This window comes from Macrobrachium rosenbergii, chromosome 11, assembly GCF_040412425.1.
Source record: "Macrobrachium rosenbergii isolate ZJJX-2024 chromosome 11, ASM4041242v1, whole genome shotgun sequence".
Lineage (NCBI taxonomy): Eukaryota > Metazoa > Arthropoda > Malacostraca > Decapoda > Palaemonidae > Macrobrachium > Macrobrachium rosenbergii.
Genome location: NC_089751.1, coordinates 41,197,703 through 41,223,116, shown reverse-complemented (window position 1 = coordinate 41,223,116; position 25,414 = coordinate 41,197,703). Strand labels below are relative to the sequence as shown.

The window sequence follows — 25,414 nt, the reverse complement described above, 5'->3', positions numbered from 1 at the left end:
TGTTGTTGTTTATTAGTAACGGGACTAAGGAGGAGGGCTAGCGGTAAATATGTACGCACATTAAGCTATTAGCAAAAATTCAGAAAATTGTACAAAACAACAGAAAACATCTCGGGGTTATCGTTGCTATAAATTCAGTGTTTGCAAATATGTTTTTATAACAAACTTTTTATGTATATATGTAGGTATACACATTATATATATACATATATATATATATATATATATATATATATATATATATATATATATATATATATATATATATATATATATATATATATACATACATATACACATACACACACACAACGTATGAGTGTCAGAAATCTACTTTTAACATCGGTGGCTCTAATTACATTCGTCTGCCGGACAGGGGCTGAATCAAAATCAGTCTTATTCAATGCTTCCCGCCTTACTCCATTGGATTTTTCTCTGAACCGCAAAATACTCTCGATGTCTTTCTTAAAGAGATAAAAGCAATATTTTCGCTACTTTCCTCTATGGTATCACCCGTCTAACCACCTTTTCCCAACTTTCCCACCACCCTCCCATATCCTTTTCATGTCCCAATCAGGGCCTCTGTCTATGATCACCAAAGATAAACATAAACAATTTATTCCGACAAATATTTTACAAACATATATAAGTATTTTACAAATATATATTAGAATTTTACAAATATATATTAGGGGTTACCCGTTAGCTGAAACATTAAAACAAGGACGAACTGATGAAGGCATTCCAAGAGGTAGCAGTCCTTACACTTCGTAAAGGACTGAGGGAAAAATCTTCTACTGTGCTTTCAGGCACCTCTTCGCTGCATTACCGGCACACAAAGACAATCCTCTGCCATTTTTCATATGTTTTTTTTTTTTTTTTTTTTTTTTTATGGAGGAGGAGGTGGAGAGGGAGAGGGATAGCCGGCACACCTCAGGGATCCATAACAGTTTTGTGAGGTCAAAGGCCTCGTGACCTTTTTACATTGATGACGAGAGATTACTCCCATGAGAAGTGCCATCAAGTTAATGTCTCTGTCTCTCTCTCTCTCTCCTGCAATTTACGACTCGCCTAAATCTTAGCACGCTAAGAAAGAAAAAAAAAGGGCCTGAAAGGACGGGGCAGGAGGGGGGGGGGGCGGCTCGAGATGCTCTAAAGGAGAAAAACAAAATTGGAAGGTTTCAAAGCAGTGGATTCCAGGAATGTCAGAACGCTGAAATGTGATGAAAATCTGAAGGTCGTCCCTTAAAAGATTTCTATCAAAATAATAATAATAATAATAATAATAATAATAATAATAATAATAATAATAATAATAATAATAATATAATAATAATAATAATAATAATAACAATAATAATAATAATAATAATAATAATAATAATAATAATAATAAAAAAAGATGAGAACAGGAGTTTGAATCCTTTCTGATTAGAAAGTGATCTGGACACGTTCGGTTTTAACTCTGTCTTTTTTTCTCTCTCTCTCTACCTCTACCCCAGCTCTAGCCATAAACACAGAAGCACAATGGATTTTTAAGAAAACATGCCCATATTTGTATGTTCGTCGCCCGGAGCTTCGATCGAACATGGGCTCCTCAGCTGCGGACAAAGAAAAAAAAATTATACAAGGAACACGAGAGAGAGAGAGAGAGAGAGAGAGAGAGAGAGAGAGAGAGAGAGAGTAGCTATGACTACAGCTGGTTTTATTTAAAATGAAGCGAAAAGTTCGTCAAGAAAGTACAGTTTCAGAAATGAAAGTATCTTTTTAAAAAATACCTTTAAAATAATTCGCATGAAAATGACAGACGATTTATCATTGCTGTCGTAATCCCTATACTGCTAAGTTTTTTTTATTTAAAAGTACCGATTCAACAGGGTATTGCCTTTCATACGTGGATCCAATTTACCTCAGTATAAATTGATCCCTAATTCAAATGAAAATGGGGAAATATAAAATGACTCGGGGCATAGAATCTATTCCCTAAAAGTTATCTAAGAACGTAATCCTGATTTGGAATATAATGCCTGAACATAAGCCTCAGCTTCGGTCAATCGTCTTTTATAATCCTTCCGCGGAAGCTTCTCATAACACATGAACGTCAAAAGAAACATCCACCTGCCAATCCGACATCAGGGACGCTCTTTATGACGTCATTACCTTCATGACGTATTTTACGTTATTGACGCACGTAATACAGGTGAATAATTTACATGCGCACTACTTGCTGAAAGTAGAAAAAAAAAGTCTTACTGGTATTTATTTATTTATAGATATATCGATTTATTTATAGGCAGGTGATACTCATGCCAATGTCTAGAGGCTGCAAAACACATGGAATAAAAACTATTCAGTTGTCAATTTTGCACGTGCCATAAGCATTACCTAAGCTCACAAACACACAGACTCACATACAAATATTACAGGTTTATACAAAAGTACTGAGAAAATACTTCGTCAAACAAACTCGAGATGCGTAATGTACCTGCACCTACAGAAAATTCAAACTGCTTTCGTAAGGGTAATTTCCAGTATATAAAATAGAAGATGAAATAAAAATGGCATGCCATCTTAAAAGAACTTACAAAAGCACTCCAACACACAAAATTACGGGAGGAGTCCAAACAACCTTTCTTAACTATCGCACAAACTACTTCAGTCAACCAAAATATCGGTTAGGCGAAAGCCGAAGTCAAATAATGCACAAACAGACTTACACACCCTTCCCACAAATCACAATTACTTAACAATAACCATTCGATAAAAAAAAGACACGCGTATACATCAAAGTAAAATACCATAACTAGAATTCAAACGAAGGGAGAAATTCAAAAATATTCAATGCACACACCGTTACCCCACACGCAAGCACACGCAAGCACACAGTCACTCAATCAAAATCCTGAGCGGAACCGAAAGATTCAATTGCACAGAAATACAACTTAGAAGGAAGGAGGGGGGGGGGATGAAGGTAGAGGAGGAGGAGGAGGAGGAGGAGGAGGAGGAGGAGGAGGAGGAGGAGACTGGCCTTTTCTGGTTTCAAGAGCAAAAAAGTGAGAGATGGTGGGAGAAGCAGAAGAAATGTAAGAAAGGGCGAGAATGAAGTAGGAGATAGAAAAAAGTGGGAGGGAGTAGAAAGCGATATATAAGAACAGTGAAGAGAAGGGATGGAGGAGAACGGAATGTGGCAAGGGAGAGAGGAAAAGGGGGTTGGGGTGGGGTGCGGAGGCGAGTAGCAAGGAGGGAAGGAAGAGCAGAATCCTGCTGCAACGAAAATGGGGGAGGGGGGGGGAGGAAGGAGCTCGAGGAAACAAGAATTATAGGAAAAAAATCAATGCGTCGATGAGGCCATGACTTTTCCAGTTCTCAAAAAGGGACAAGGACATAAAGTCTGTACTATTATTACTGCCACAGTACCTAACAAAATCATAAATACGCGCACGCGCGCACACACACACACACACTCAGAATTGGGTCATCTGGCCGAGATGTCTACTGCAGGCATCTTCACACCTATAACAAGATGGAAAACGTGAAGCCGAGGTAGAGCGAATGAAATTGCAGTTACCAAACCGAAGAAACGCCTCGACTGGTGTTACTGAAAAACGGGGGGGCATTTTAATAAACGTCTCGCAAAATTCACACAGCACCACCAAGAGCATCACGTAATGGTTTTTTATATGTTAATCTGGCAACAAAAATGAAGAGAACAAAAGCTATTCGTAGCATCCGTCTCGCCGCAATGATAAAACGCCAATTTTGTAACAAAGGTAGAAAAAATGTGCGTAAAAACGAGAATGAAAAACCCTGAAGATATCCTCAGATCCTCCGTCTTTGCATCAACAACACGCGCTTGGGGAAAATTCACCTTCTAATATCCCTGCACGAGCTATAAATAACTACCAGTTGTAAGAAATCGGTGGGGAAATATATGAAAGGGTCCCTCCCCTCCCTACGCGACACACGACACACACACACACACACACACACACACAGCCCCTTCGGTCCCATGGCTTCTCTCTCTCTCTCTCTCTCTCTCTCTCTCTCTCTCTCTCTCTCTCTCTCTCTCAACAACTGGTTTCCATGGAAACGCTGAGACGCATTTGTAGGTTGATCTAGCCACTTAGGGACAGCAAGCGGGGGGAGGAACGACAGATGATGCTGAGAGAGAGAGAGAGAGAGTGAGAGAGATCTTACCCCTCCCCCATGAAAGAGTGGAGTTTACCCTCCCGAATTTTATATATTTACAATATAATATATATATATATATATATATATATATATATATATATATATATATATATATATATATATATATATATATATATATATATATATATATAATCTATATATATATTAATCTATCATCAGTGCAGTCTACACCACTTACAACAAAAGGAGGAGACGCCTAAAAAACAAATTTCAAGTGCCTCAAAGGCATCGGTTGTTGCATTAACTGAGTATCTTTCAAAACAACCTCTGAGCCATCACATACTGTACTTGGAGCCCAAGAACTCGAGGAAAGAAAAACGAAATTAATATTAAAGAACTGAATATCTAGCGCGGTGCAACAGTGAGAAACTGAATAAAAGTATATTAAGACAATGGGAGGATGCTGAGTTGTAAGAAAACTAAGAATAGGACAAAGGATACCCAGGAACCGGAGATGAAAATTGCAGATAATGAAGAAGTATTACGGGAGTAAAACGGAGGCTGACGAAGGAAATTGCGGTAATGAAGGAAAACAAGGAAATTAAGGTTAGGCAAGAAGGTATACTTGGGTAATAAAAAGAAAATTAACATTCAGGAATAAACATCATGTTGGTGAAAATGGGATGAAGAAAGAAAATATTTAAATCAAAGTGTGGAAAAAGCAGGTGGACATTATACAACGAGGAACTTGATGAAAATATTTCAGTGATTTAAAATCTGAGGAAAGGGAATAAGAACAACTCCGCTGAGCACTGGCAATCACGAAGAAAGTGATAATAAATATGACAGCAAGGGAAAATTTACAAATATGAAGGATACGTAAGGTCAGTTAGGATCATGAAGGACAAACCAATGGAAGTAACATAAAGCAAGAAAAAAAAGTTCAGAAAGTTAAGGTTGAAGCATTTGGAAATTAGCGAATTAGAAAACTGCAAATTACAATAGTAACAGAAACCTATGAAAAACGACGAGATGAATGGCAAGTTAGATTAATAATGACCGCATGAATCAAAAAAAAAAAAAAAAACACGCAACGAACAAAGGAGAAGAAAACAAAGAAAAGTTTAATAAAAAATCCTAAAGTTTATAAACACAAGGGTATAGCTTGAGGTCCATTAAAAAAGCCAAATGTTAGAAAAGTTGTAAAAAAACAAAATACAAAACACGAAAGCAGTCAGATGAGAGTTCCTGTGTAATAGTATTAAATTAATAAGGAAAAATACCGGAAATGTAAAAATAACTAGGGAAAACCAGTTGAAAGATTATCAAAAAGAAAATTTATTGTACATACATATATGGATAATAAATTTTCTTTTTGATTATATATATATATATATATATATATATATATATAATCACACACACATATATAACATATATATATATATATATATATATATATATATATATATATATATATATATATATATATATATATATATATATGTGTGTGTGTGTGTGTGTGTGTGTGCATGTGTGAATTAAACTAGCGTAAGCCAGGCAGTTCGTTAAACAAAAAATAAAAATAACTTTTACACTACAATAATAAATTGTTGTAAACGTGTTCCTGGATCAAAAGAATCCTCGTAGCCATGTTGAACGGAGTAAAATCTCATGCATTTACCACAAGCGTGACGAAATATTCAGAACTGGAATGCCGCACTACAAGGCAGATTGCAACATCACAATATCAAACATATACAATTTCAAGGGTCTTTTGGCATACATAAACACTAGAAAAGTACATAAAAGTGCGTATGTAAGCACTACAATCACACATACGTAAAAAGTAGATTCACATTTAATCTTCTACATTCAAAAGATAATTATATATAACTGTTCAAATAACATTCAACTGTCTATTAGATGTTACTTTTACGTATACGAAACTATAATTCACTGGAAACAAAGGTAATAACATAGAAATAGAAATTACAAGAATATTCCAATAAAATTTAGCATTAAATTAACAACAATAACAATTCCAAAGAAAGATGACATAACTCGGGCTTCGAAAATAAATAATAATGTAAAAAAAAAGGTTCAAAAGAAAACCGTCAATATTTCTCGTAAAGATGGCATAGCCTAATTCAAAAAATAAACTTCTATTCCTTACTTTTTGAAAAATAATGATTACAATGTCGATTTACCATTAATCTAGTGAAGTTTGTCTCCCTATTTTTTTTTCACCTAAAAATGACCTTAATTTCGACGCCCCTTTACTTTTTGATGGCGACGCCACATTTTTCCGCTATCAATGTTTAAAGTGTTGCTTTTTTTTTTTTTTAAGAGTCGAAACAGGTTTCGTCGATGTCACATCTTTTTCCCCAAAAACAGGTGTACTAATCTGGCATAACAATTTGTGCGCAGCACCAATTTGGTTAAGCTTTTCAAATAATCCAAAATTATCCCTGACAAAAGATCTCATACGAATGCAAATTTGCCTGTTGAAATAATAACACCATACTATTGGTGATAACTGGAATAATCCTAAACAAATGTCTAGCGTTAACATTAAAGGTTTCCCTCAGATAATAATTAATAGTAATGTACTTTTTAGTACAACTACGTCCATAATACATGGGATGCAATTGTCCTCATACGTTTAAGAAATTCCGCAGTGCCTAGCACCCAATCTTATTGATTCAGCCCGCGACACCAGCAAGACATGACTAACTTTGATATACAAATGGGCTATGCAACACCAACATACCAATCAACCTGGTTAATTGAGGCGACCAACAACCTGATTATTCCAGTGATCTGTGACTACTCTATCTTACGAAGTCGGGTTGACACTAGATACTTCTACCCGAAAAAAAACCCCACCTAACGCCCTCTCTCTCTCTCTCTCTCTCTCTGTGTTGGTGAAGTACCACTCTCGGCTCGCCACAAAAAAAAAAGTTCAATCATCGAGACTGGAGAGGAAGAGAACGACATAAAAGCATTTCCTTCAATACCTAGTAAGCGTTAGTCAAATTAATTAGTGAGTTACGTACATGGCTGCTAGTCGAGTGTTTTGGCTCGTAGCTATGAGAGAGAGAGAGAGAGAGAGAGAGAGAGAGAGAGAGAGAGAGGGAGGAATAGGTACAGCATCTTATTATACTTTCCTTCTCAGCTGAGAACTAAAAGGCCTCGATAAGTTGGATGACTACATTCACACGACATTATAACATTCCCCCTTTACACTGGAATGTATAAATTATAAAACTTTTGCCTGCCAGTGATCTGCAAAATATCTTTTGGCCTCACTAAAAAGATGTGGTTGAACATTTTAGCTTCGAAAAAACTGTTTGCTACGATTTAGGCTTTGAAAAAATACTGATCTAAAGATTTTGGCTTCGACAAAGAGTACTGGTCACAGTTTTCTACTGTGAAAAGCACTGGTCAAGGATTTTGGGTCCAAAAAGTAATGGCATTGGTTAAATGTTTTACCCTTGAAAAGGATTGATCAGAGACTTTGGCTTCCAAAAAGTAATGGTAAGTTTCGGCTTCAAAAAAGTACCGGTTCAAGAATCCGGCTTTGAAAAGTTATTGTTCAAAGATATTGACCTTGAAAAAATACTAGTCAACGTCTGGCTTCGAAAAAGTATTGGCCAGAGATTCTGCCGTCAAAAAATTACAGATCGATGATCGAAGGTACAGGTCAGAGTCTGACTTCGACAAAATCACTGGTCAATTACTCTGGCTTAAAAAAAAGGGGGCACTAACGGTGGATCGAAGATTTTGGCACTGAAAATGCGGCTTTTAAAAAGTACTGGTCAAAGAATTTGGCTCTGAAGAAAGTATTGGTCAAACTTTGGCTTCTAAAAAAAGAATAGGTCATAGATTTTCCTTCTGAAAAAGTACTGATCATCCACGATTACTTTACAAGCATGAATTCTAAAGTTTTACGTTTTACAGACATCAAATCTAACTGAAACGGACAAGGCTACGCAACAGCTGCTGAAATGGTCGTTAGGGTTGGTTTAGATTAAGCCAGACTTAAACCCAAATTACGTGTAGTAAACGTTAAAAAGCAATAAATAAACTGGATATGGACCTCTGGACTTGAATAAACCGACAGAAACCACCAGTAACTGACATTAAACATTTTAGAAAAGGTGGTGAATAAGTAAATAAAACAGGCTCTTTCCACAGAAATCTACTCAACATATTAATTAACAAACAGCTAGTCTGCTACACATGAAAGCATATACGAACACACCCTTTCAATCTTTAAACAGTGCCCATTCTAGGGGCATAGGGAAGGACCAAGACTGAGGAAAGTGGGATTCCGAGGACCTGGGTACCTCAAGTCCTTGATGCCCACTCCATTTCAAAAGGGGGTTATCTTGAGAGGGGGTATCAGGAGGTTTATACATCCATCCCCCCTTGCAGATGGTAGCCCAACTGCCCACGCGCACATCTTCACTCACACACACACACACTAGTGCTCCAGTCAAGGACCTTGATCCCTCCAAAGAATATAACCAATAATATTCTCCCCGGCTTAAAAAAAAAATAAATAAAAAATAAATAAAAAATAAAACGGCAGGTGGGTCCCATTCGACTTCCCATCTCATCACTCACAATGGGATCCTTTCTTCAGGTGGAGGGATCTTCAGGAGAAGGGTTTTGGGAAGGAGGGTGATGAACATGAAGATGGCTAAGTGGAGGAAAGGATAAGAAAGGGGCTGCACTAGGATACCCATCTTTTAATTTCCTAGCGTCAGTGGTTGGCAGCGTGCCCCGCTCACAACCATGCAAACCCGTATTCGTTCCCGGGATGAGGGAAGAAATATTATGGGTATTACTAGAAGAAAAAATGGGCATTTGTTAGCCTACACAGTGATTTAGGTCGCTGGTTGCTAGGTGACTGTTTTAGATCGCAGGTGGAGTGAACAGAAGAAAAAATATTACTGTCATATTCAAAATCATGTGGGGCCCTTTTGAAGTAACCCTCAGCCGAGCCATCTATCGAAGTCTTGATGAAGAAATAATCACCCAAAATACTTTTTATTTTATATATCTTCCTTTACATGAAAAGATGAGCAGCAAGCAAAAAGGAAGACGCACAAAATAAAAACAAAATAAAAATTCACATGATAGATGAAAACCATATTCTTTGGAACTTGAATTTCAAGTCAATGGCCCCTGTAGGCTTGTTCCATATTCATATGGGTTTACCTTCTAAATAAAATAATAATAATAATAATAATAATAATAATAATAATAATAATAATAAAACCAGATAGTCCAAGGGCAGTGCAAGGGTAAGAAGAGAAGGATGACGTTCTGATGTTTGCGGCAAAGACAGCAGATCTCCAGAACCAGTTATACGCAGACGTCCGCGACCTACGTAATGGTCGCACCGGTGTCGACTGGCATTTGCAACTGGATAATAAACAAGAAGAGGCTAGCAAAAACAAAAAGTCAAAGTACAAAGGAAATGTAACGGAAATAAATACTTCTCTGATGGAATTTAAAAACTATGAAAATTCTCCCTCATAAAACGAAAGAAAATGAAAACTGATTACGGCAAACCAATACAAAAAATCCATCTTTTTCCACAAATACTGACAAGACAGAAAATGCAGGAAGCAAGTATATAGAGTAGTTGTCTATCTTGATGGCTGAAAAACTAAACCTTTAACAATAAAACTCGATATAATTTTCTTACCTGAAGCGAGAAAAATAAAAAAATGCCCGAGCACAAAATAAAACTCGGTGCAATTTTCTTATCTGAAGTCGAAAAAACTAAAAATAGCCCCACTTAAAACAATACAACTTGATGCACTTTTTATTCCCGAAAGATAAAAAAGTAAAAATAGGCAAACTCGCCGTTCCATCTCGGACACCTGGCAATACTTTTAAAGAGAAAGAGCAAGCATTTCCGTCATTGCCATGTGCTGATGGAACAATGTCCCCCAAAAACACACACACTGACGTTTGCAAGAACAGCAGGAAGAGGAGGAGGAGGAGGAGGAGGAGGGACCAATACCGTTTTTATTGCTGCTGCAGTCAACACAAGAGATGGAAAGAGGTAGATATGTGTGTGTGTGTGTGTGTGTGTGTGTGTGTGTGTGTGTGTGTGTGTGTGTGTGTGTGTGTGTGTAAGTTTGGTCCGGTGGGGGAGAAGGCCTGGGCTCTAAAACCAATTAAAATGAGAAAGAATCGCTCCATGTTCTTTAATATGCCGTTAAAGTCCCTCTCTCTCTCTCTGCATTTGTGTTCTGTAACATGATGTTAACTCTCAACCCAATCTGATGTTTATTACCTACGTGTTCTTAAATACGAAGTTCTCTGTCTCCCTCTATTTACAAACGTTTGGTTAACTTTTGCGCGCGTGAGCGTGAGTCAATGCATGTGTGTTTTAACGTGATGTAAACCTACTCTCTCTCTCTCTCAGGGACACGTTATCGATTATTGATCGAGTCTTGTGCCCAATCACGGAAAGAGGCATAAGGCGAAGACGGGACGGAGGCATCCCGTGGCAGAGGACGCCTCTACTGTCATCACCGGACTCCAAAAACAAACATCATTAAAACGAAGTACCGCGATCGGGAAGACCACAGAGGAACCGTACAGGGGGAGCTTACGCAAGAAGTGAGGTGCCAAAATATGATTCCAAATTTGAGGGGGCATTTAGTAACAATAATAATAATAACTGATGCATCGCAAGGGGGCCGTCAACACAACAATAACAACAACTGTTATAATATTATTAATACGAAACCAGAAAAAACAGGTACATGAGAATTGTAACTTCATTCTTTACTATTGTTGCACGCGTGGTATGCTACTATACAAAATTGAACATTGCAAGCACGAATATGTCCTATAATTCCATAATTACCCAAAACACATATGAATACCAACATATCTAAATATCAACAAGGAAAGCAACAAGTTGGACTTGTTTGTTCTCGCTAGTTAAAAAAACTTTTACAAGTTACTTTATGCCCTTTACAATTAAGCGCACTAATGGGTTTTTACGATTTCTACTTCGATAGCAAAACGCTTCCTTCTCTTATAACTTTCTCTCTTCCTTTTTCGTGTGTGTGTGTGTCTCTCTCTCTCCCCGTAAAAGAGAGATGAAAAGATACATGATTCGTGACCTAATTTGTAACCTATCAAGAGGAGTCTGAGATTTAGGGAACACGGCATCCTATGGGCACCTCATTTGCAACGAAGCTAATTTATATATATATATATATATATATATATATATATATATATATATATATATATATATATATATATATATATATATAATATATATATATATATATATATATATATATATATATATATATATATATATATATATATATAGATACATACATATGTGTGTGCGTACATGTGTGGGCTCGCGTGCTCAGGCGTATGTAAATGTCTCTCGAGCACACATTCTGTAAAAGTGAAAATATCCATCAATTAAAAATATCTTTTCTTTCACAAACGTGTTGGCATTGTTTCCAATTACGAAAAGGGAATTCTGCCAAATCTGCCGGTAACACTGCCTGGGGAGTTGCGTGGAAGAAATATGAAAGAATATACTTGAAAGTGGAATGTGACGGATTCTTGTTTTCCGTGAAGCCAAAGTGCATGACCTATTCAGCTACTTTCAGGGCATCATCCTGGCTACCATCATAAGGTAGTTGAAAACCCTGGGCTATGACGTGTGTTCTGTGACGTCTTTTGCATAGTGGCAGCAAAAGCGGCATCTAATAGCATTATCTGTGGCTTTCAAAAAGCGGCATCTAATGGCATTATCTGTGGCTTTCACATGGTAATTAGGTATAGCTGGGCTGCTATATTTCAATCCAATGAAAACAGATAGCCGTGATTAAGGCATTATAATTCAGAGGTGATGTGCTATTGATGACTTTTTGTACGAGTGCATTCAGCAGCTGATATTACATAAGCTTTTTTCATAGCAATTCCACTCATAGTCAGCAGTTACGGTACGAGCGTTACGGTGTGACCGTGACTTCTATAATGTACTCATTTTTATATATATATATATATATATATATATATATATATATATATATACATACACACACATATATATATATATATATATATATATATATATATATATATATATACATATATATATATATATAGTGTAGGTGAACATAACAAATATAAATATTTATACTTACATTTATTACCACAACGGTGTCTACTTACCACGATTTGACAGCAGAGATTTACTATTTTCCCATGTCCGGATGGAAAGAAAAAGAGGAGCAGAAAATTGATTCTAGCCTAACCACTAAAAAAGCGATACACCTCCCCCCTCTTTTTTTTACAGGCTACACATACAAGCAAGAGCCCGTACTGGAGCTACAAGTCTTGGGTGATGGCTTAAATTGTGGGTACCAAAGCCACAGGCACAGTTATCTAGTAGTGTGGACGAGCTTTTAATGCCCGCTTTTTTTTTTTTCTTACTCTTACCTATAACAAAATTCCACATAACTTTCTTCGGTAGCATCTATAGATAAAATTGAAACGTAATTTTTGGATAAAGAATCGTGTAGGTTAAATTGAAACCTGAAAACGTAAAGATACAATAACAAAAATAGAAAAGCAAACTAGTTGTTGGAGTTGCAAATAAGAATGATGGCTGAGCAGACCAGCTACTAGAACTTTCATAGTCATAAAAATCAAGACCAGCGTAAAATACTCTCTCTCTCTCTCTCACATACACACAAACAAACATATACCACGCAGTACTACACCCTGCCCACGACAATACCCCTAACAACAAGATAAATTAGTAAAATCGAGTTTGAACGACAATAAAATCAAAGCAATTATGGACAACAATGGATGGATAAAGAGAGGTTAACCTTCCCATAGACGTCCTTAAACCTAGGGAAGAAAGGGGCATGGAGAGGGGGAGGCTAGAGAAAAGCCTTGCAGAATCACCCACGATCTAACGTAAAAAGGACACAGAAGTGACATAAAAAATCCCTGATTTGGGCAAGAAAAGAAATAACGGGGGGTGGGGGGAATGAGAGATACAGGTGACCGCTGTTTAAAACCATAATGGCAGGGGGGAGGTTTCGTGGAAAGTCCTCGATATATATATGTATAAAAAAAAAAAAGCGGACATCTGAGAAGACATAAAAGGACACAGAAATGACTTACTAAAACTCACTTGATCTAGAGGAAAACAGATCTAAGGGAGAAGAGAAAAAGGGACATATAGTCTAGGTGACCATTACGATAATAGTCCAATAACAGGGAGAGGTCCCTGGGGAAAGTCTTCTATGCTGGAACACCATAACAAAAAATGTTTAAGTGGACAGCTGAGAGGGCATATAAAGTGTAGGGTCTGAAAATAGGTCTTTCAAAATAGGGAGACACGTCCTCCTCAATAAGAACTTGAAATTGATAATAAGGGGAATAGGGATGTGATGGCAGTACCGTCATATCTCTCTCTCTCTCTCTCTCTCTCTCTCTCTCTCTCTCTCTCTCTCTGACCTAACAGATGTGGGTACACAACTACAATGGCAAGAGACAGGGAGAAAGACAAGGCGAATGGCTATTACAGCTTACTTTAAGGAATAAAAAAAGACGAGGGTAACTTTTCTTTTGACAAGAAGAACAAGGCAAGGAAATGGCGAGGCAAACGACGAAAAACAATCTGAAAAGACGAAAAGGAAATAATGGAATGTTAAAATAATTAAACCAAATACTAAGTCGTCTAAAATAGAGGGCAAGCAAGCATGCAAGCAAACAAACAAAGAGCCACACAGAAGGCGCGTCATCCCAAAACAGGTATAAATAGAATTGTCCCAATTATATGAGACAAAGGAATTTGCTAAGGACTGGAGATCACAATAGTTGGGTGAATATAAATAGTCTGATGTGTTGGAAGCCAGTGAAGCCTATTTGTTCATTTATTCACCTACTCATCTATTCAAACACTTCCCTATTTCTATACCCCTTTATTCATCAATGTATTCGTTCAGTACGTCATTACGTATTCACTCCTATATTGCTTGTCATTTTCAACTCAGGTCTTTGAAAATTTTCAACTAATCACAAAGTTTATTTGCCCGTTCTGCTGGGTTTTACTTGATATAGTCAAAATGGAATGTCACTGCAGCATTAAGTAATGTACAAAAATTAAACACAACAATGTACTATTAATGGAATGTCACCGCAGCATTAAGTAATATAAAAAAATGAAAAACAACAATGTACTATTAATGGAATGTCACCGCATCATTAAGCAATCTCAAAAAATGAAAAACAACAATGTACTATTAAGACTTGAAAAGGTGGCATGCTACACAAAAAAAAAAAAAAAAAAATTTAAAAATTAAATACAAAATATCATAAAATCAATTGTTCCCGTTTACACAAGTAAGAAAAATAGACATTCGAATCTCATGAAACAATTCAAAATTACTTGAAAATATCAAAAGACACTACTAGAGCACAACAAAGCCTATAGTCCACAAAAGTGAACAATGTACAAATCATTACACATCACATGGCACTACCAGGAAGCGAAAACCACACGAAAATATATCTTAAAAGCCGCACCGTAAGACCAAAAGATAAAAATCACATGAAAATATGAAAAACCAATATCATTTCACTAGAGACATTTCAAATTCACATAAAAACATGAAGAGCCGAAAGTAAGTCCAAAACGATTCATAATTACAATAAATTATGAAGACACCAACAAGAAATTATGAAGACACCAACAAGAAATACACAATAAAACTAAATGTTCCAACCAAAAATAACTTCGCATGGAACACTGTACAACCACATGAAAATGTCAACAACCAGTAGTATACCAAACACACGCCATTCTCACATACGCGAAAACTTATAAAACATTTCAAAATCACATGAAAATGTGAAGAAAAGACAATATGTCATAAACATGATTCATAACCACATGAGCAAATGGAAGAGCAACTACAAGTTGTCATAAATATCTGGCGGCAAAAAAATGTAGGAAGGCCATATTTGCAGTACGTAACGTCCCAGCTTTAAAGACAAAGAAATTATTTATGATTTCTCTTTATCGCTTTATTTCACGTGCTGAACTATTCTTAATTAACTGAAAAAAGGGACTTCCTGAAAAACCTGAGCACAACTTATTATCATCAAATTTGGATTTCTTATGGAAATTTTACTCAAATCTGCCTTTCTTAACCAATCAATTTCATCCTAACCGACAACTTTTCCATTCTACTTTGTCAGATGGATTATTATCTTCTTGGTTCAGAAAAAAATTCAGTGTCCAACGTTTTATAACCAATTTTATCTTTCTCTGACTGAATTTGAGAACTTTTTTCTGGACCGATTACTTCCTAAGTTATAATTTTCCAACTTTTTCCCTTTCCTTGGCGTGTTTTAACTTTTTTCCGAGAGCTACAAAGTTATGTTCATATACTTCCATGACTCAACAACAAGAACAAATAAACTGCATAGAAACAATGGAAGTCCATCGCTCACTCACCCTCTTCCCATCACCTACGGCCGTCCCCCCCAAATTAAATCACGCATAAAAAGTTAAGTATACCTTAGTTTTACCAGACGGACAAATTTGCACGAGTGAACGAATCTTCGTAAGGATGTATTGTAAATGCAAAGTCAAAACATGGTCATCAATACATATTTAAAATATTAATAAAAAAAATGTATAAACACTTAAATTCTTTCCTAGCAAAATACTGAGGCTTTTGTGCTTAAATAGGAACGCTAACTACATCCAAATGTTTTCTTAGAATGTGGGAGCTAATCTCTATGAAATGAATGGCAACCCACTCGAGGGGAAATAGGAATTTCAGAAATTGGGAAGATATGCATGAACTAAATACTCAAAAGGTGAAATATGGATAATAGAAATCGGAAACGAAACCACGACAAAATGAGCGGAAAGGCATTGGAGGTGAAATGGGTATTTCATTCTTTTAAACTGCTATGGTTTTCCCATTTCAAATTTATCAATTCTCATCCCTTTGAAATGGGGCATCCACACATCTTATTTTGACAAAGACCCCCAAACAACGCCATTTCAAATTTAGTAAAATGCATGAAATAAAATTTGAGCATTGCTATAGAAAATTTAAATATTTAGCCATAACTGAACAAAGATACATTCCAAAGAAAAAAAAATCGTAAATATGATCCTACAATGAACATGATACTGCCAGCTGACAGCGTTTTTAACAAAAAAAAAATGAGAACATTTTACAAAGTAAAAAACATATTTATTACAACAATTACATAAAACAGTTTGCTACAACAGCACTAGACAGCTTTTAACCCACTGATTTTATTTACTTAAATAATTACACTAACATCACAACATCAAAGGTACGCGTACAAACAGAGAGAGAGAGAGAGAGAGAGAGAGAGAGAGAGAGAGATACTTACATAACTTCTCGCCTACCCCCAACTAAAACGAACAACTGTACATCATCTTCATAACGCAATATGACAGACTGCTTGCTTGCACACCTAGCAAAAGGTGCCGGAAAAGAAAATGCCCAAAGCACTTTCGAAGCAAAAACATTAGTAACCAAAGGACTATGCAACGAAGCTTATGAAGAGGCGACAAAATGATTACTTTTACACGTAACTGAGGAAAAGGAGGACAACCAGCCATATAAATAGAAAAAGACCTACTAGTAACCTAACTCAACTTCCAGGTTCTTTGTGCATTGCCTTTGTAAATAAGTGTACATCGAAAGTCAAATTAGAACAGCGGATATTTATGGCACAGTTATGTTCAGGTCATATGTAAAGGTTAGTATTTTCTGTAACTTACAACTGCTTATGCAACATTTGCAAATATACACATAAAATATTTCGTGACGGACTGTTAATTCTCCCTACTCCCGGGTCAGCGTTTTCGCTGCATTCACTAGTTCGGATTGACGATTTTAAGAGGGAAAAGCATTCTTATTTATTGCGGAATAGACGAGAATCTGACACGCTGGCAATTATATTAACTAAGACCTGGTGAATGTGACTGGGCAATTACATTTACATAAACTTTAGGTATTATGTATGTATGTACGTATATGTATGCATATATATATACATATATTATATGTATTTGTATATATATACACACATACATACATATATATAATATATATATATATATATATATATATATATATATATATATATATATATATATATATATATATAATACGTAATATCTTCGTCGAGCGTGAAGCGTGAATACCGCTCCGCAACGTTACGCGCCAGTTTCATTTACATAAACTAGCTCATATCATTACACGTATACACAACCTTACAAATGTGCTACAGTGCCCTGTATTGAATAAATTAGTCCATTTTGAGAAAATATCGCTGATGACGAGCGGAGAGAATTCCTAGCTTAAATAAAAAAAAAATCAAATCATAAAAGAGGAGAATCTTCTTCAACAAAATATCTCAAACTCTTATGAAAACAAAATATCCATTACTTGAAGGCACATTTGACGTAAATAAACCGTCGGAACAACTAAAAAATACAAAAACGATCAATAAGAACAAAGTACAAGGCAATAAGCTCCCTCGAAAAAGCAAAAAAACCAAAGAAAGAAATTACATCAGAAGAAAATTCCCACTCCGAAAACAGACGGATCAAGTCGTGCCACACTGGCCTCAAATGATTTCGGTGCCTCATACTTCAAGGACTATGTAAGACTACTTTAGGTTACGTTAGGCTGGCCTAGGAAGTTAAGTTATGTTAGTTCAAGTTAGGTGGGGACCGAAAAAACTTGTGGCTGAAGCGACTCGGGCCCGACATGACCGGAATCCACAACAGACCGGACAGAAAAAACACGTTCGAATAAGATCGTTCAAAGATGTCCCCGACCAAAAAAAAAAAAAACAAAAAACAAAAAAAAAAACACACAAATAATAAATCACGGAGTATGCGCATTAAGTCATTCTTAAAGAAATCATTCATATTAATACTCCCACTATACACTTCCAAAAAAAAAAAAAAAAAAAAAAAAAATATCAGCTACATTACATCCTTGAACACAGAAGGACTACAAAAAGGGCGAACTTACCGATGTCAGACTGAACAAAAACAAAAAACCTTACCAGTTGACTGACGTATTTAATTCTTCTATATTTAAATTTTTGTCTATAAAAATATATATACAATGTCAAACGCATGTTGTCACTGGACTCCACAGCAGTCGTCTGACATATGTGTACATTTAAAGAGAGACGAGACCAACAGTTCTGTATTAGCGCTCGAAAACAAATGAACGGCACAACGCGGTGTTAGAATATACTCCGATCTACTCCTACTCCTTGACTGCCCCTCTTCGAGATTGATTACGGTCGACCTTGAAATCCATTATTGAGTAAGAAAGCAAATGCAGGGCTCGCCTCCCGGCCGCCACCAACCACACACACTCTCTCTTTCTCTCTCACTTCCTTCAGGAGTATAATTGATCACAAGACTAACTCCTCCTCCTCCTCCTTCCTCCTCCTCCTTCTTCTTCTTCTCCTCCTCCTCCACCGACTCCGTCGCCGCCACCGCCGCCGCCTCCCCTTTGTATTTCCTCCTGCAGCAGACACACCTACTACATACCTGCAGCTCCTGTTTTCATCTCGGAAGTTAGCGAGAAGTGTCCTCCCGACAAGAAGGGAATATGGAACGGCCGAAGCGGTCGCACAGGAGAATAATCCGACCAAAGGCTCCTCCTGCTCCTGCTTCTGCTTTTGCTGCTGCTGCTGCTGATGATGATGATGATAGTGATGACGATAACGACGGCGGTGCTGAAGGCGTGGGGAGCATCGCCCGCATATAAAGAGGACCACCGGCTCTCCCAAAACGACGACACAAGCTTTCCACTGAGATAAACTGTACATAGAAAGGGACCACCACTTCTAAAAGGCCCTATCCGAAATGACTCGCGAGAGCCCCCGGGACAAGAGTCCTTGGTGAAGATTTCTTTTTTTTTTTATTTCCTTCTAAGCGAAACGTGTACGGTTATTCATGGGGGGGGGGGGGGCAAAAGGCAATATCTGAGGGGAACGGACAAAAGCCACCGTCTACGGTAACTGGCGAAAGCCGAGGGGAGACTAGGGATGGTGAGACAGAGACTGAGAGAGAGAGACTTGTCCCCCTTCTCTCCGCACTGGCCTAACGCAGACTAGCACGACGAGTGTGAGGAGGAGTGAGGAGAGAGAGAGAGAGAGAGAGAGAGAGAGAGAGAGAGAGAGAGAGAGAGAGAGAGCTCCCAGTGTGACCTTTACCTTCCTTCAGTGCCACACGCCGATGGCACGATAACTACACAGTGCCACTTCTTATTTATGCGCAAAACGGCGTCGCACCAGCGGGTTAACGTGACGATCGAGATCTTAAAAGGATCTTCGCGGAACCTGACGGATGATGTAGGCTGCTATGGCTGCATCGCTCCTAAAGAAACCGTCCCCAGAGAAGGGGCTTCATAACAGCACGCTGGACGTAAAAATGTGTTACAATCTCGGATGCACAGAGAGAGAGAGAGAGAGAGAGAGAGAGAGAGAGAGAGAGAGAGAGAGAGAGAGAGAGAGAGAGAGAGAGAAATCTGGCAGTATTCTCTTTAGCAAACTACAGATATCCATGCCTCCCAACTTTCTTTACCATGTTGTGACTGGCAAACCGATATTTTTATGCAATGTTATTCGTTTGGTTATTAAACTACTTATTCCAAGAATTCCTTGCTAACTAGTCGTCGGGACAAGCCGAAAAAAGCGTTGCTCTTTCGCATTAAAAAACTTTTCTATTAAAAAATAACTTCCAACAAGCATTATCCTTGGTATAAGGAGTAGAAATTAAGTGTATCTGGATGAGAAGGACTTCTGACCGTGTGACTATTGAACACTATCAAAATACATAATTCAGACCTTCTAACTAATTTATTCATATAGTGCAATGCACGGTAATCATAAGCATTATTCGTTTGTACAACTTTGGAAATATATTTCTTTTGTAAAACACACTGGAGCGCTTTATTTTTCCTAAAGAAAACAATCAAGACCTGTTTTAAACCTTCTGACACACTTGCCTGCCATAAAAATACGAAGTTATTTATTTTCTAGAAAAGGCAAGAAAATAGAAGTCATTCACTTTCTAGAAGAGGCAAGAAAATAGAAAGGTTTATTCATTTATTGTAAATGAGATACTGTAAAGCAAACTCAAGCAAAGAGTAGCTCCTGAAAAAAAAAGGAAAATGAAAAATATTACTACATATAAGACAAACCGATAAAAAATAAACATGCACACACACACACACACACACACACAGAATTTTATGAACAAGGAAGGAGAAATGAATAATAACACCGACCACTAGGCAGCCAAATGGCAGAAATACTACAAACGCCAGTGGGCTTCAAAGCAGCACGAGCAGAAGCCCTCCCCCTTAGCAATTACGACAGTGGCGTGCGCACCGAAAACATGACTCACGGTCAGGAATGTTTTGAGTTTACGGACAATATCAAGGAAGCAAGCAAGAGCAAGCAAGAAACAAGGAAGGAATCAATGGCTGGGGGGTGGGGCGTGAAAGGGGGCAATGTCCAGGCATCAAACAAAACACGAAATGGAAAGAGAAAACGAAAAGGAGCAATACGACCAAATCCCATTTTCCCGTTAGCTGAGTCACATGTAAATACACGAACGCCCTCACGCGCGCTGATCGAACGCTAACGCCCGGTAATTCAGTGTCAAGGACAAAACCAAATCTTTATTCATCCATAATCGCTGGCTGTGTTGAATCAGAGGAAGGGGTGGTGGATGAGGGAGAGGGACTCGGCTCATGTCCACAATGACTCATGTTTTGAACTTTTATTGTGCTTGTTTGGTTGCGATGGGAGAAAAAATTATTACAGTATCTATTACTCCAAGGAACAAGATAGCGATTACGATACAAAATCCTTCCAAGTTGATTTAAAAGCTAAAATATTACTTTCCTTAATCAGCATAGCACAGAAATACTTTAATAATCAAAGAAACAAACATTATCGCTATGAAGACATGAAGATTGAGACGGACACTTGGAAACGAGAGAGAGAGAGAGAGAGAGAGAGAGAGAGAGAGAGAGAGAGAGAGAGAGAGAGAGAGAGAGACTTATATAAATGATAGACAGGGACCTTTAAAATATGAAAGGACACAAGGAATACGAGAAACAAAGAGTACTCTTCATGAAGGATTCCGCCTATATAAAATGACTGAAACGTTTCTTTAAATAAAAAAAAATACAGAATATACTGTCCACATAGAGCTGATTCTGGAAAGTCAAATTATAGTAATTACAAACACAAATGAACACACACACGCACGTGCACACATACAAGTATAAACATTTATAATTCTCTCTATCACATATAAACGTTGGCAGTCGATAATATACCGCCATTACGATATGCAATAAATAAAGAAACATCCTCTAATAATCAGACGAACAGCTGACAATAAGTCGCAGCGCGGGATACGATTATCACTTTCAACAACTTCTTCTTCTTCTTCTTCTTCTTCTTCTTCTTCTTCTTCTTCTTCTTCTTCTTCTTCTTCTTCTTCTTCCCATGACTCAGAGACCTCGTTCTCAACAATCCCAGGGTAGGCAGGACCAAACTGCACTATAAAATATCCGAGCAGAATTGGTAACACGAAGGTCCTAGAAAGAGGAGTAAAAAAAATTCGCCCAAAACATTTCGGAGAATACGGTTCACTGTGTTTACGAATCTCAAGCGGAAGTCAAGTTTCACCTTACACCAGAATTTAGGGAAATTCGATTCCCATTTTATTTTTGAGCGGTGGTAAAAAAAAAAAAAATTCAAAACTAATTAAAATTCTTGACAAGATGCCTTTTGGTTAAAACAAAAAATATCGTTGAAGTAAAAATTCTGAAACTGAAAACGAAAAAAAAAAAAATTAAATGAACCTTTCGGGTACCCGAACAAACATTTGTTGCCCTTTTAGAGAAAATAAAATTCAAAACACTACACCAATACCATGTATGGTATGCTTCGCTTCCGCAATTTCTCAAACGTAGTCACGATACAGCATGACGCATGAATAGCTTTTTAAAGTAACCTATCGATAATACTTTTCAACAACCACGCTAAATGCACGATACTGTCGACAAAACTGTAAAAACTAAGGAATGTTCCAAGTTGAACTAATAACCTGGCGACCGAGATACAAAGAGTAAGTGCAAAAATCAATGCATCCATTCATATCCACCAATTCAACAGCAGAGGGGACCCCCCCCCCACCACAAGCAGCTTGAAAGAATAACATAGAATATCAATGAAGGAAACTTCTGCTGGCAAAAACCTTAAAAACGGAAGGTGACTACACGTCATATTAAATAATGCATGGTCTGAGGAACGACTGGTTCGTTCACCAACATAAAAAAAAAAAGCACCGAAGTTCAGGAAGGTTGTTGTTGTTATTATTATTATTATTATTATTATTATTATTATTATTATTATTATTATTATTATTATCGCCCTACCTAGTTTAATATTACAGTCCTCCTCACTAGCGTTACTGAAAGCAGATAAGGACCTTTTTCCGAATCGATCTGCTTTTAAGCACACGTGTGTGTGTGCGTACACACACACACACACACACACACACACACACACACACACACACATATATATATATATATATATATATATATATATATATATATATATATATATATATATATATATTTACTGCATATTACCCGTGGACAAATTCTGTATAAGGAACCCACAAACTTTGAAAATCTTTGACAATTTATTTAACTTAAAACGATTAGTCTCCATGTTTCAACATAAAATCATTAATAATTAGGTTTATAGGAACAAAGTACAGACATGAGTACGAATAAATGGAAACCATCAACTACTGTACACTTATTGCAGTGAACAGAAATTCCAGAATACAAGTTAATAACAATAGAGATTATTGTTCGTAAACATCGAGTGGCCTGGTCAGCAATATCAATGTCACGGTGTTTTACAACAATAATCTATAATGTTACTACCTCCTATTTTAGAATTCTTATGTTTTACAACAATAATCTATCCTGTTGTTAACCCCTATTTTAGAATCCTTATTTTAGAATTGCTATTCACCGAAGTAACTTATTTCGTCGCAGTTTAAAGTGTACAGTGTTCTCGTATACTGTACTATTTCCACCATTTTCAATTCTACAAGAGGTGGAAGAATTCTCTCTCCAAAAGCTAAGTGAAAGTTCACATTTTTTCCAAAGTATTTAGGTTGGTCCCCATACTGGGGTGGAGAGAAGTGAGAGAAAACAACAAACAGCCTGTAATGTTCAAAATGGGGTGAAACCTTTGATTATTCACATGATTATAAAAATGTGTCGTACAATTATATCTAAATATACCTGAAACGTTGATTGATTTCACCTCGACTAATTGCATTTAAAAGACTGAATGACTTCACAGCTACTGTTTACACTTGAAAAGTGAACCGGCGGCACAGCCGCAATCTTGTTTTACAAAGGTTAACTACGGAGTAACTATTTGTTTTTAAAAGTTTCATTCATAATGAACCTCCAGAGACACTACATCAACCATCAATTTAAATAAACACTGATGCATACATACATAATGTAAAATCCAAACGCAACTAACGACAGCAAAAAATAGATCACTGACTTCCCCCTTGCATAACACAGAGCAGAAACTCTACGGCTTTCCTTTCTTGACATACCTATGGCACGGCGATGAAATCTGACGACTATTCGCCGACTACATGCAGACACCAATCACAGTTAATTGATACGAGCAACAATACACTAAAGAAGCGGACAACTGATTCCCATTATTACAAGTCGTTAGTATGTGTCCGGGACATGCAACGTTGGGAGCGAATTAAGCTTCAAATGGGCCTGTGTCTTTTAATTTTGTGTAAGAGAATTTATTTATCGACAAACAACTTCGTCGAGTTGTTCTGACACGCAATACTTTATAATCAATACAGAATTCAAACCGTTCGCGTATTTATAAGAATATACACTTCAAATTGCATCGAATGGCGATATCAATCAGAAACAGGTTACGAAAGCGCCTAGAATGTAAGTAAAAACAGCACAGTAAGCAAAAAGTCACGAAAAGAAGGCAGCTATACCAGAATGACAACCAAACATAAGGTTTAACTGAGCACACCACAGAAATAACTAAAAGAAAACCTGTCCCTCTTTTTAATGGAAAATTGACGTGCAAAGTCCTGCATGAAAAATTGTCACATTCTTACTGAGATAAGACGAACGTCGGGCTTATGAACGGGAGAACAAGAGTGCTGACAGCGTGAAAAATCTGTACGAGGTGCAAAGAAGGTATCGACAATGAATAGTGCTAATGACAGGCTACTTACGCAGAGACTGTTGCTCCAATGGTCTCGTAGAAGATTGGATAAAACAAGTAAAGAATTACAAGTTTTGTACACTGTACATTCACGAATGTGTCCACGGTGAGTTACTTCTCTTCTTTTAACAAGAATTTGATGCATACAATTAAGGAAATAAAGGACGACATCAAAATTGTACTCACAAGGTCTAGTAAGGAGAATATGCAATTACGGGGGAAAATATCAGTCTTAAGTTTGCAACACGAGCAAGCCAGCAGGAGTCAAGAGTAAGAATGTACGCCGTGACCAATGTTGGTAAGGTTGATGGTCTAATTACAAGGGATTAAAAGGGCACTGGGTATTAAATGCAGCAAATGATCAAAACAGACCAAAAGCGAAGTAACTTTTGCAGAAAATACAGAGTAAAACAACTCAAATTAAAACAAAGTTAGGTTGAATATAACGAAAGGTTTTTTTCAAGCTATTTGTCTATCTATTATCTACACACACATATATATATATATAATACACACACACACACACACACACACACACACACACACATATATATATATATATATATATATATATATATATATATATATATATATATATATATATATATATATATATATATATATATATATATATATATATATATATATATATATATATATATATATATATATCTTGCCTGTTTGTATCACATACCTTTTCCTCTCAGATTCTGAGAATTATAAATTATCCTTTCTATTTTAAGCTACCACTTCAGGATGTGACTGCAAGTCTACTGTCATCTCCACTCAAAGCTGTGGTCCACTGTAACCGTTCTAGATGTAT

At 36.9% G+C, this 25,414-nt stretch overlaps 1 protein-coding gene across 26 annotated transcripts in view; it reads right to left on the bottom strand.

Moving 5' to 3' along the window:
• The window catches only part of HDAC4 (histone deacetylase 4), a 441,670-nt gene that overhangs the window by 169,623 nt on the left and 246,633 nt on the right, over nt 1-25,414 (bottom strand). The window contains exon 1 of one of the 26 annotated variants that reach the window (XM_067111689.1): nt 18,809-19,347. The exons of 23 other annotated variants lie outside the window; for them this stretch is intronic. In XM_067111689.1, the coding sequence (XP_066967790.1) occupies nt 18,809-18,827 (19 nt within the window). In that variant the 5' untranslated portion in view covers nt 18,828-19,347. Of the gene's footprint in view, nt 1-18,808; nt 19,348-25,414 lie in introns of those variants that run through there. 2 more of the 26 variants (XM_067111690.1, XM_067111683.1) reach the window with 2 other exon arrangements.